This window comes from Oncorhynchus mykiss, chromosome 16 (genome assembly GCF_013265735.2).
Source record: "Oncorhynchus mykiss isolate Arlee chromosome 16, USDA_OmykA_1.1, whole genome shotgun sequence".
In the NCBI taxonomy this organism is placed as follows: domain Eukaryota; kingdom Metazoa; phylum Chordata; class Actinopteri; order Salmoniformes; family Salmonidae; genus Oncorhynchus; species Oncorhynchus mykiss.
Genome location: NC_048580.1, coordinates 27,982,217 through 27,995,595, shown reverse-complemented (window position 1 = coordinate 27,995,595; position 13,379 = coordinate 27,982,217). Strand labels below are relative to the sequence as shown.

The window sequence follows — 13,379 nt, the reverse complement described above, 5'->3', positions numbered from 1 at the left end:
ACAAGGACAATGTAGCAATAAGGTCGAATCATACTACCACTACCCTGCCACATCCGACGATCGCCGTATGTGGCAGGGGATACAGTCCATTCACGGGGCCACAGTGGAGCAGGTCGAGAGCTTCAAGTTCCTCTTTGTCCAAATCACTAGACTTTAAATGGTCCAAACACATGAGCATAGCCATGAAGGAGGCGCGGGAACGCCTCTTCTCCCTCAGGGGGTTGAAAAAGTTAGGCATGGGCACTCAAATCCTCAAAAGGTTCTACAGCTGTACCATTGAAAGCGTTTTGACTGTATGCATCACTGCCTGGTATGGCAATAGCACCGCCCTCGATCGCATGGCGCTACAGAGGGTGGTGTGGACAGCCCAGTACATCACTGGGGCATTGCTCCCTGTCATCCAGGACATCTACAGTGCCTTGCGAAAGTATTCGGCCCCCTTGAACTTTGCGACCTTTTGCCACATTTCAGGCTTCAAACATAAAGATATAAAACTGTATTTTTTTGTGAAGAATCAACAACAAGTGGGACACAATCATGAAGTGGAACGACATTTATTGGATATTTCAAACTTTTTTAACAAATCAAAAACTGAAAAATTGGGCGTGCAAAATTATTCAGCCCCCTTAAGTTAATACTTTGTAGCGCCACCTTTTGCTGCGATTACAGCTGTAAGTCGCTTGGGGTATGTCTCTATCAGTTTTGCACATCGAGAGACTGAAATGTTGTCCCATTCCTCTTTGCAAAACAGCTGGAGCTCAGTGAGGTTGGATGGAGAGCATTTGTGAACAGCAGTTTTCAGTTCTTTCCACAGATTCTCGATTGGATTCAGGTCTGGACTTTGACTTGGCCATTCTAACACCTGGATATGTTTATTTTTGAACCATTCCATTGTAGATTTTGCTTTATGTTTTGGATCATTGTCTTGTTGGAAGACAAATCTCCGTCCCAGTCTCAGGTCTTTTGCAGACTCCATCAGGGTTTCTTCCAGAATGGTCCTGTATTTGGCTCCATCCATCTTCCCAGCAATTTGAACCATCTTCCCTGTCCCTGCTGAAGAAAAGCAGGCCCAAACCATGATGCTGCCACCACCATGTTTGACAGTGGGGATGGTGTGTTCAGCTATGTTGCTTTTACGCCAAATATAACGTTTTGCATTGTTGCCAAAAAGTTCAATTTTGGTTTCATCTGACCAGAGCACCTTCTTCCACATGTTTGGTGTGTCTCCCAGGTGGCTTGTGGCAAACTTTAAACGACACTTTTTATGGATATCTTTAAGAAATGGCTTTCTTCTTGCCACTCTTCCATAAAGGCCAGATTTGTGCAATATACGACTGATTGTTGTCCTATGGACAGAGTCTCCCACCTCAGCTGTAGATCTCTGCAGTTCATCCAGAGTGATCATGGGCCTCTTGGCTGCATCTCTGATCAGTCTTCTCCTTGTATGAGCTGAAAGTTTAGAGGGACGGCCAGGTCTTGGTAGATTTGCAGTGGTCTGATACTCCTTCCATTTCAATATTATCGCTTGCACAGTGCTCCTTGGGATGTTTAAAGCTTGGGAAATCTTTTTGTATCCAAATCTGGCTTTAAACTTCTTCACAACAGTATCTCGGACCTGCCTGGTGTGTTCCTTGTTCTTCATGATGCTCTCTGCGCTTTTAACGGACCTCTGAGACTATCACAGTGCAGGTGCATTTATACGGAGACTTGATTACACACAGGTGGATTGTATTTATCATCATTAGTCATTTAGGTCAACATTGGATCATTCAGAGATCCTCACTGAACTTCTGGAGAGAGTTTGCTGCACTGAAAGTAAAGGGGCTGAATAATTTTGCACGCCCGATTTTTCAGTTTTTGATTTGTTAAAAAAGTTTGAAATATCCAATAAATGTCGTTCCACTTCATGATTGTGTCCCACTTGTTGTTGATTCTTCACAAAAAAACACAGTTTTATATCTTTATGTTTGAAGCCTGAAATGTGGCAAAAGGTCGCAAAGTTCAAGGGGGCCGAATACTTTCGCAAGGCACTGTATATATTGGGCGGTGTGGTCTGCTTCCGCATGGCAAGCGGTACTGGTGCATCAAATCTGGCACCAACAGGCTCTTGAACATCTATCCTCAAGCAATAAGACTGATAAATAACTACACGGACTATCTGAGTTTTAATCTTGTATCCTCATTGACCTTGTTTTTGTCTGTATGCACACTCACAGGGCCATGCACTCACACACAGACACACACTCCATCTGCTCACTCACATATATGCACATACATTTATACTGACTCTACACACACACACACACACACACACACACACACACACACATTCACATACATACAAGCTGCTGATACTCTGTTTATCTTGTATCCTGATGCCTAGTCACATTACCCCTATACATATCTACCTCCATCACTCCAGCATTCCTGCACATTGTAAATATGGTATTGGAACTAACCCTGTATATAGTATTCTTACTTATTTGTGTTCTTCATATTTATTGTAGTTTTTTTTCTAGTATTACATTGTTATGGAGTATTGCATTGTTGGGTTTTGAGTTTGCAAGAAAGGCATTTCATTGTACTTGTGCATGTGAAATAAAAACTTAACTATTCCTATGGGGGGAGTGGTGTATGCAGGCAGAAAATTAATCTTCTGACATTTGTGGTCTTATGCTGCCACCTATTGAATGTATTTACCAATTGCAGTACATTTGGGGTTCTATACCTCAGGTCACTGAATAAAGAGTATATCCTTACTGAAGTAATAATTACTCAGAATTGCTAAATATAAAATATTTGCTTGTTGATTTTATCACTTATAACCATAAAATAACCATTTATAGCATAACAATAACACTAAGACTACGCATAAACCAAAAACATCATACATTTAGTAAATTCATTAAAAATACACTTTTTTTTTAGATGGTTAACATTATCTGCCAAAGTAACACCCCCTAAACACAGACACTGGACACACAAAATTCATTTTTTAAATGTATTTTTTATCTGGTAGCTCTCAAAAGATCCTTTGCTTTGCTGAGCAGTTCATTTTCAGGAGGGTGCCGCCTGTCTGCCATGCCATCAGAGGAGTAGAACTGTGAAAGGGACATGTCTGTCTATTTCGCCAAATATCTCAATCTATTGAAGTTCTACACCATTTTAATCATGATAACCTACAGTGTGTTCGGAAAGTATTCACACCCCTTGACCTTTTCCACATTTTATTACGTTACAGCCTTCTTTTCTTCTAAAATTGATTAAATTGTTGTTTTTCTCATCAATCTACTACACACATTGACAAAGCAAAAACAGTTTTTTTTTGTATTTATTTATTTTAATATTTTAAAAAATGCCCCCTTTCCTCCCCAATTTCGTGGTATCCAATTGTTAGTAATTACCATCTTGTCTCATTGCTACAACTCCTGTACGGGCTCAGGAGAGAATCGGGAATTGCGTCCTCCGCAACACAACCCAACGAAGCCGCACTGCTTCTTAACACAGCGTGCATCCAACCCGGAAGCCAGCCCCACCAATGTGTCGGAGGAAACACTGTGCACCTGGCGACCTTGGTTAGCGTGCACCCCGCCCGGCCTGCCACAGGAGTCGCTAGTGCGCAATGAGACAAGGGTATCCCTACCGGCCAAACCCTCCCTAACCCGGACGATGCTAGGCCAATTGTGTGTTGCCCCACGGCATGGATCCCCAGATCCTCAAAAAGTTCTACAGCTGCATCATCGAGAGAATCCTGACCGGTTGCATCACCACATGGTATGGCAAATGCTCGGCCTCCGACCGTAAGGCACTACAGAGGGTAATGCGTATGGCCCGGTACATCACTGGGGCTAAGCTTCCTGCCATCCAGGACCTATATATAGGCATGTAAGAGGAAGGCCCAAAAAATTGTCAAAGATTCCAGTCACCTAAGTCATAGACTGTTCTCTCTGCTACCGCCTGGCAAGTGGTACCAGAGCGCCAAATCTAGGTCCAAAAGGTTCCGTTATTTATATAACTTTTTTCCCCCAATTTCGTGGTATCCAATTGGTCGTTTTTACAGTCTTGTCCCATCGCTGCAACTCCTGTACGGACTCGGGAGAGACGAAGGTCGAGAGCTGTGCATCATCTGAAACACAACCCAGCCAAGCCGCAATGCTTCTTTGACACAATGCTTAGCCCGGAAGCCAGCCGCACCAATGTGTTCGAGGAAAAACTGTACACCTGGCGACTGTGTCAGCGTGCACCACAGGAGTTGCTAGTGCGCGATGGGACAAGAACATCCCTGTCGGCCAAACCCTCCCCTAACCCGGAGTACGCTGTGCCAATTGTGTGCCGCCTCATGGGTCTCCCGGTCACGGCCATCTGCGATAGAGCCCGGACTCGAACCAGTGTCTCTTGTGGCACAGTTAGCACTGTGTCTTAGACCACTCATTAACAGCTTCTACCCCCAAATGATAAGTCTGCTGAACAATTAATACAATTGCCACCTGGACTATTTACATTGACCCCCCCCCCCCCCCTTGTTTTTACACTGCTGCTACTCGCTATTTATTATCTATGCATAGTCACATTACCCCTACCTACATGTACAAATTACCTCGACCAACCTGTTCTCCCACACATTGACTTGGTACCAGTACCCCCTGTAATATAGCCTTGTTACTTTTATTTTATTTTTTACTTTAGTTACTTTAGTTAGTATATTCTTAACTCTATTTCTTGAACTGCATTGTTGGTTAAGTAAGCATTTTACGCCATTCCACCTGTTGTATTCGGCACATGTGACAAGTGTAAGACAGGGACAAATGGGGGCCGTGATGAGAAAAGTTAATACTGGAAATATAAGATGAATATACAGTATGTCAATGTTAGCAGTACATACTGTATATTTGTTTCCCGTATGTAAATGTACATTCTGCCTTTATCGGTGTGTGCTAAGTTGAAGGTCTTCAGAAACCACCTGCAGGATGAGCAGTGGAGCCTCCCCTTACTTAGTGCTCTCCTCACAGTTTAGGGGCAGCATTCTGTCTCTCCTTCTTGCCTTTCCGAGTCATAATTTGAACTACTAAAAAATTATCCAACCCAAATTGAGCATGACAGACTCAACGTGAAGCACTATCACTCAAGTTTAAATATTTGTGGAATCCATTGACTTTAGGGAGGGTTTCTCTCAGGGAAACCTTATCTTTTCGTGTCTTCTGAGAGGGAGGTTATCAGAAAACCCACTAGATTGTAGCTTGGGCTAATCATATTTGGGACATTGATAGTAGGGGATTTGTGGTCCTTGTTCCAATCTCATTCTCATCAAGGGTGGTGTGAAATTATTGTGTATACATGTATTCTCTCTCTTCCCTGTTTAAGTCAATATGTTTTCTAGGTGGCACGGACATTTGAGTGATCATTGTTCCACATGAGGGATTGTTGGAAACAGACTAATTGACTTGAGCACATAATATGATGTTTATAACTATATAATTGGTCTAGAAGTAGTAATTAATGTGTTATGGGTTAAATGGAATGATTTATGTGCAAATGTATTTGTGTAGTACAAAGGGGTCCTGTCTCTGAAACTACTGGCAGGCTGCAAGAATGTGCATTTCCTAATCTGAAGGTTTCTCCTGACTGATAAGAAGACCGGGAGATGTGTGGAGGAATATAAAGGTTCTGGACTTGGGCTGGGACGATAACGCCACCTGCCTAGACACAGAGATTCATTGTACATCCTAGACTCAGGAGGGGGAAAAAATTAATTATACTAGCTGACTGCACATCGCACGCAAATAGAGGGCAAAGTGAGAGTGATATGGCGTGGGAACACCTCTCACACACCTGTAGCCTGACAGGGAAGCCTGGGTATAAGCATGAGTAGGGGTTTTTAAGAGCCTTCATTTTTGTGGATCCCAGCAGAACAGTATCCCAAAGGTAAAGAGTCAGGCGAAGGGAGAGTGGGAATCGTCATGTTATCAAACTTTGTTTCTTGCCATATATGATTATGCATAGCTTAATGCATTACTAATACTTTATATGTTGTGTTTTCTTTTTCTTTTCAAGTGTTTTACTGTCACTCTCTTACCCAAAGGAAGTAGAGAGAGTTAAAAGCTTCAGCTGAAATGTCATTATCAGAAACCGCTAGAAGCTACTCTGGCAATGAAGATACCGAGTGGGAGGTGACAGCTTGACTGTCAGCTATGTTTGAATCATAGTCTGTGAACCTTGCAAAATGAGCAACGTTGGGAGTATTTGTCCTTGTGTGTTATAACATTGATTTTGTGTTGTAAAGCTCTGTGCTCTTCTTTTGTCTCACAGGTCTCAGCAACTATGTTCACTTCTGCAACTGCAGGAGAGACTGTTCATTTGATTGGCCTAAAATAAATGCCATTTGCTAATGAGAATAATGAAGATAATGAGGACTATAAGGAACTCAATGAAGGTGCTGCTCATGATGATATAATTTACATGAATGAGATAGTGTTACACACATGCTTTATTACACAATGAAATTAAGGTCTCAAGTTAAACCATTCTATTGCAATGGTTTTACAAGTGTAAGGGCTATAGAATAAGGATCAGTTACTAGTTAGATTGTACAACCCAGAATGAAGGGTTTGAAAGGATAAAGTGTCTGGTTTTACTTGTAATAGAAATGTTTAAACTAATGCTTAGCTTAAAATGTAACAATAGTTGTCACAAAGTGATAAAAGGAGGGAGTGTGATGGAAGTTTCTCTGTGTGTATCAGATCGTATGTTTAGCACAATGCTGCTTTTCTTTAACCCTACTGCGAGTGACTGATTGATTGTACATGTAATATATGTGTATGAAGGTAAAATAGAGACATAAGTGTACAAGAATGTAAAGTATGATTTGCACATGTGAAATATGAGTTGCACCTGTATAATCAGTTTTGTAGTTGCAAACATGTAACTTCTTTTGAGAATCAGTGCAACAACACTTGCAAGCAGGTGATGTGACGTGTGAATAACTACCAACACCACTTGCAAACATGTAACTTGATGTAACATGTAATCTTCTTCTTTGAATCAAAACTACATTTGCCGATGTCAAATCTGTGCGCTCTGAGTTTTGTCACTAATTCTGTGCTTTTAAGAGCTGCTCTGCAGGAAAGCAGCAGAGACAACATTACAGCTCTGGTGGGCAGGGTTTTCTCTTCAGATCAATCAGGTGAGGTGTGGTCATTCTGGAACGTGCTTTCACGTTTCACAAGGTTCCGATCTGGAAGCAAGTTTGTTAAAATTACTAGCTAAATGATATTCACAGAATTTGAAAGCTATAGCAAAGGGATGGCGAGGAAGAATTAAAACGAGTTGGACGTTCCCTTTCAGTCCTTATATACTGCTACACAGACAAGTTATATACGCATGATTTACATGATTCATGATTCATTATTAACGTTGGTTCCTGCATGTGACTGATTGACACCTCACAAGGCTTCTTCTCTCAAAGCTGAGACCTTTAAACTGAGATACTTGATGATGTACAGTACAATGATGTACTGCCACATTGCTTATCAGTGATAGTGTGGATTCCTCCCATGTACAATCAATCAGTCACTCGCAGTAGGGTTAAAGAAAAGCAGCATTGTGCTAAACATACGATCTGATACACACAGAGAAACTTCCATCACACTCCCTCCTTTTATCACTCTGTGACAACTATTGTTACATTTTAAGCTAAGCATTAAAGACCAGATTAAATTGAGAATAGTCTAATGGGTGAAAATATTATTAAGTGATTGTCAAATTGATAATTAGAGACTGACGAAGTGTGTCCCACCTGCGCAAGAAACAGAGCAGAGCCTTTTGCCTTTCATGCAACTTTTTTAAAATCATCACGAGAGTCGCATCATCCAGCCTTAGAATGTGTTAGAAATCAAAACATACACTGAGTACGTAAAACATAAAACACTTTCCTAATATCGAGTTGCACCACCCCTTTTGCCCTCAGAACAGCATCAATTCATCAGGGCAAGGACTCTACAAGGTGTTGAAAGCGTTCCACAGGGATGCTGGCCCATGTTAACTCCAATGCTTCCCACAGTTGTGTCAAGTTGGTTGGATGTCCTTTGGGTGGTGGACCATTCTTCATACACACGGGAAACTGTTGAGCGCAGCATTGTAGTTCTTGACAAACCGGTGCATCTGGCACGTACTACCATACCTTGTTCAAAGGTACACATCTTTTGTCTTGCCCATTCATCCTCTGAATGGCACACATACACAATCGCTGTCTCAATTGTCTGCAGTCTTAAAAATCCTCCCTTGATAACCTGTCTCCTCCCCTTCATCTACACTGATTGAAGTGGATTTAACAAGTGATATCAATAAGGGATCATAGCTTTCAAAATAAAAGCTAATCGAATCAAACTTTATTTGTCACATGCACCGAATACAAGTGTAGACCTTACTGTGAAATGGTTACTTACAAGCCCTTAACCAACAGTTTCACCTGGATTCACCTGGTCAGTCTACTTCATGGAAAGAGCAGGTGTTCATAATGTTTTCTACGCTCAGTGTATAGCCTAAGGTTTGTATCACAACTAAATTTGCATAAATAACTCTAAATTAAGCATATAAGAGGACCTGTTTCAAGTGATCCCTTTGTTTACCACTCAACACAGAATAGCCACATGTCCGCACTCCTTTGGAAATCGTTTAGGAAAAACCTCCTTTCTATTTTACTCAGCAATGTTAAAATGTATTATTCTTACTATAAAATATAAATAATGCAACGAGAATTATAAGCAAAATCTTATCTGCTAAATTAACTAATTTAGCCCACATCCATATGGCATAGACAGATCAGGGCCAAACAAAAGGATGACTCGGAATATGGTATTATTCTGTTGTTCTGAAATAGGCTACATTTTCTTCATGTTATGTTTATTTAGACCTGCCTAAAATAAATTATGGATTTATTGTGATGATATAGGCCATATTTAAAATGTAGATGTTCCAAAGGTCTGCATCAGTGGCTTGTATTCTATGTGTGGAAGCCTGGAGATGCTAAACATGTTTATGTTAATTAACGGTCAATTATAAACTATCAAAATAGAGAAAGTTGCACACTCCATATACCAACGTTTTGGCATAATACCCAATAAATTACTGGGAGTTTATGTGTGGGGTGTGCGACTCTCTTAATTTGATAGTTTATTCGCTTTTAGTCAGCACCTCCACACGAACACATTTTGCTGGGTGTGCACCAGCTCATGTTTTTTATTCTACAATTAATGGTCAATTGCATGACAGTTACCGGCTGCCAAAATGTCATGACCGCCACAGCCCTAGACCGTCCAAAAAACAACAAAAAAGCAGAAAAACCTTTCCACAATGATTTATTTGAACAAAGTACATATTTATTTTACAAGGGTAGTCATCCCAACGTGACTCGAGAAAATATGGAACAGCACAGAGATGTAGGCCTACATCCTGAAATGATGCTCTTCAAGCATTTGTGTCTGTTCCACCAAAACTGGAGGAGAGGTAAGTCAGTCACATTTTTTTTATTACATCAAACATGCAAAGAACCAACTGTCTTATTACTTTGCACTATTTAATCAAATGAATTATAATTTGCAGATCATTTAATGGCAGTTACATCAGTCGATAGAAAATGTTTGTGACTAATAAGACCCATTTAGAATTCTTTGGAAGCATTAGGCAAGACGTTATTGCTTTTGGAGAGGTATTCAGGCAGTGAGAAGGGAAATACGGGGGGATATTTTCCAGGTCAGGACGAATCAGAAGTTAATGAAAGAACGAAATCTAATTTTAGAAGAATAAACAAACGAAACAGTATGAATAATGAGGAGTAAATTTACAAAATAATTTCATTTTTTCACTTCCTTAGATGTGATTTACATGATTTTAATTAGCCTTTTTCACAGGAGGTCTATTCAGTAGCCTAGGGTGCTATGTTTCTGAACACTGAGCGCAAAATTAAATATACAGAATGGATATGGCCCTCTGTAACGTGAAAGAGAATTATGTATAGCCTAAGTATAAGGAGATATTCTCTACTTAGGGGAGAGTGGTGTAAGTTGTGCCATTTTTTACATTCAGCCTCATTCCATCAAGGGACATACAGTACAGTATTCTTTCTAACAAAGATATCTATATATATATATATATTTCAGGATGTTGTGTATCCCTGGTAATAATCAGAATTCATGTAAATATTGAAAGCCTAGTTTGTCCCAAAAAAAGTGATCTCTTGGTACAACTTACATTGGGTTTGGGGTAAGTTGAGCTGCGGGACAAACTTAGCTGCACATTTCTGTACTGAATGAAATATAACCACTACCTTTTTAAAACCATGTCTATCTTTATTTTCCAAACACAATTCAACACAATCACAAGCACTTTTTGTCTTTGAATCATTTGAATCATTTTTAACATAGGCCATGCCCTGTTATTACCTCATGTCCCAGCGATAATGCCTTGCATTATGCCTGGGAAGAAAACACTTACCCAAAATGTAAACATTTTGACTATATTAGCCCACACAGCTACAAGGATGAAGGTTTAGGACCTCATGCTAGGTTTAGGACCTCATATTGAAACTCATAAAGACCCCAACTGATGTATAGAACAATCTTAAAATGATCTACTTTGGTTCAAATACAAGCATCATGAAACCTCTAACATATTCATTTGACTTGGTGAAAATCATTTTTGGGGACCTGACTTGCGTCCCACTTTTGTGCATGTTTTTCTTTTTGCCTGAACACTACACGGCTAATTAAAATGATCAAAGCTTGATGATTAGTTGATTATTTGAATCAGCTGTGTAGTGCTAGGGAATAAAAAAAAGGGCACCCCTTGGAGTCCCGAGGACCGAGTTTAGGAAACCTTTCTTCACAGACTCCATGAAATGATGACCGCTTCCTAAGTATTTGGCCAAATTATACATTTTGTGTATGGTTTCTTAGAAACAAGGATGCCTTAACTAACCCCTTTGGCTCAACTAACCCCACACCCCTACCATTTCTTCTGAACTCAAATGTTCAAGTCATGCAGAATACATCTTCATAACATGCGTTGATGAACACCTTTTCATCCATAATCCCAATTTAGCCAAACATTTTGGCCAAAAACAGTACAGTAGTGAGATATTATTATTGGCCCATTTTCATTCATGGAATGTGGATCCAGGCAGCTCATTGGTCAACGTGTGCCATCGCTCCACCTTTGTGCCCTTGTTCTTCAGACAGTCTATCCAATGCTGGAGAGTTTCTCCTTGTGAGTGACAGCCTAAGGACACGCCTCCTAGAAGATGTAGACAGAAAAATGAAGTTACAAAACAATCTGTGTCGCACTGGATGTCTTTCCAGGCAACCTATATCATAGTAGCACTGTGCGGATCAATCAATTTATGCGTTCTAAATTATTAACTTTGCAGTCAGCATCAGATTATTTATAATGGGGTTAGCTGAAACACTTATCCAGGAGTTGAGATTTCTGGCAGGTGACTGCAATGTAGTCGACCTGGAACGCGACCATTGAATACCTCTAGTTGTTGCCCTACAAGTCTTGGGCCGGGATTCAATAAAAGGGACTGTAAAGTTCTGCTGTCTTACTGGTAAAAAGTATTAACTTGTATGAACATATAAATGAGCTATCTTTATGGGTCTTTATTGCTGAACATCTTTGGTCTAACTGCGCATGTCTGGCAGTGCGTGATTGAACTTAGGCTAAAATCTATTTAATGATGTTAGGTTATCAGCATATCACCACATTTCCCCCCTTAAACTTCTTAGGGATAGGGTCTAGTTTCCTGAATTTCCGCCTGACTGACGTGCCCAAAGTAAACTGCCTGTTACTCAGGCCCAGAAGCCAGGATATGCATATCATTGGTAGCATTGGATAGAAAACACTTTGAACTGTTAAAATCATGTCTGAGTCTATAACAGAACTGATATGGCAGGCAAAAATCAGAAGAAAATCCAACTGGAATTTTTATTTTAGCTCCCAGACTCTTATAATGGAAACCTATTGTTTCTATGTAAATCCGTCTCCCAGATTGCAATTCCTATGGCTTCCACTAGATGTCAACAGTCTTTATTCAAAGTTTCAGGCTTGTTGAATTTGGAGTTTTGGTGAGAAGAGCACCGGAACAATATCAATATGTCTTTTGGCACGCGAGGGAGAGGGCACGCTTACTAATTTTCAATTTCTATTGAATAGAAACGTCGTTGGACTTGTTTGGACGAAGTTTAGCGGTAGCTTTTTGGATTCCTTTGTCTGCATGTTGAACGAGTGGATTACTGAAATCGATGGCGCCAACTAAACTGACTTTTTAGGATATAAAGAAGGCTTTTATCTAACAAAACGACCATTCGTGTTGTAGCTGGGACCCTTGGGATTGCAAACAGAGGAAGATCTTCAAAAGTAAGTGATTTATTTCATTGCTATTTGGGAATTTATGAAGCCTGTGCTGGTTGAAAAATATGTTGATGTGGGGCGCCGTCCATCAGACAATTGCATGGTATGCTTTCGCCGTAAAGCCTATTTGAAATCAGACAACACATTCAGATTAACAATAATTTAAGCTTTTAAATTGTATAAGACACTTGAATGTTCATGAATGTTTAATATTACAATTATTTATTTGAATTGCGCACCCTCCAATTTCACCAGATGTTGCCGGCTGGTGTCCCGCTAGTTGGATGCTTATCCCTAAGAAGTTTTTAAGCAAGATGGCTGATCCCATAATAACTAGGTTCACATAGAGTATATAAACAAACAACATACCGTGTAGACAGTGGGGCAAAAAAGTATTTAGTCAGCCACCAATTGTGCAAGTTCTCCCACTGAAAAAGATGAGAGTGGCCTGTCATGTTCAGCATATGTACACTTCAACTATGACAGACAAAATGAGAAAAAAAAATCCAGAAAATCACATTGTAGGATTTTTTATGAATTTATTTGCAAATTATGGTGGAAAATAAGTATTTGGTCAATAACAAAAGTTTATCTCAATACTTTGTTATATACCCTTTGTTGGCAATGACAGAGGTCAACCATTTTCTGTAAGTCTTCACAAGGTTTTCACACACTGTTGCTGGTATTTTGGCCCATTCCTCCATGCAGATCTCCTCTAGAGCAGTGATGTTTTGGGGCTGTTGCTGGGCAACACGGACTTTCAACTCCCTCCAAAGATTTTCTATGGGGTTGAGATCTGGAGACTGGCTAGGCCACTCCAGGACCTTGAAATGCTTCTTACGAAGCCACTCCTTCGTTGCCCGGGCGGTGTGTTTGGGATCATTGTCATGCTGAAAGAACCAGCCACGTTTCATCTTCAAAGCCCTTGCTGATGGAAGGAGGTTTTCACTCAAAATCTCACGATACATGGACCCATT

The 13,379-nt window shown here is 40.3% G+C and overlaps 1 protein-coding gene across 5 annotated transcripts in view; it reads right to left on the bottom strand.

Annotated features, from left to right (window-relative positions):
- Positions 1-9,336: 9,336 nt before the first annotated feature.
- The window catches only part of LOC110491776 (double C2-like domain-containing protein alpha), an 83,288-nt gene continuing 79,245 nt past the window's right edge, over positions 9,337-13,379 (bottom strand). For 4 of the 5 annotated variants that reach the window (XM_021565514.2, XM_021565513.2, XM_021565518.2 and 1 more), the window contains one exon: positions 9,337-11,286. In XM_021565514.2, the coding sequence (XP_021421189.1) occupies positions 11,150-11,286 (137 nt within the window). In that variant the 3' untranslated portion in view covers positions 9,337-11,149. The remainder of the gene's footprint in view (positions 11,287-13,379) is intronic. The other variant, XM_036946687.1, reaches the window with a different exon arrangement.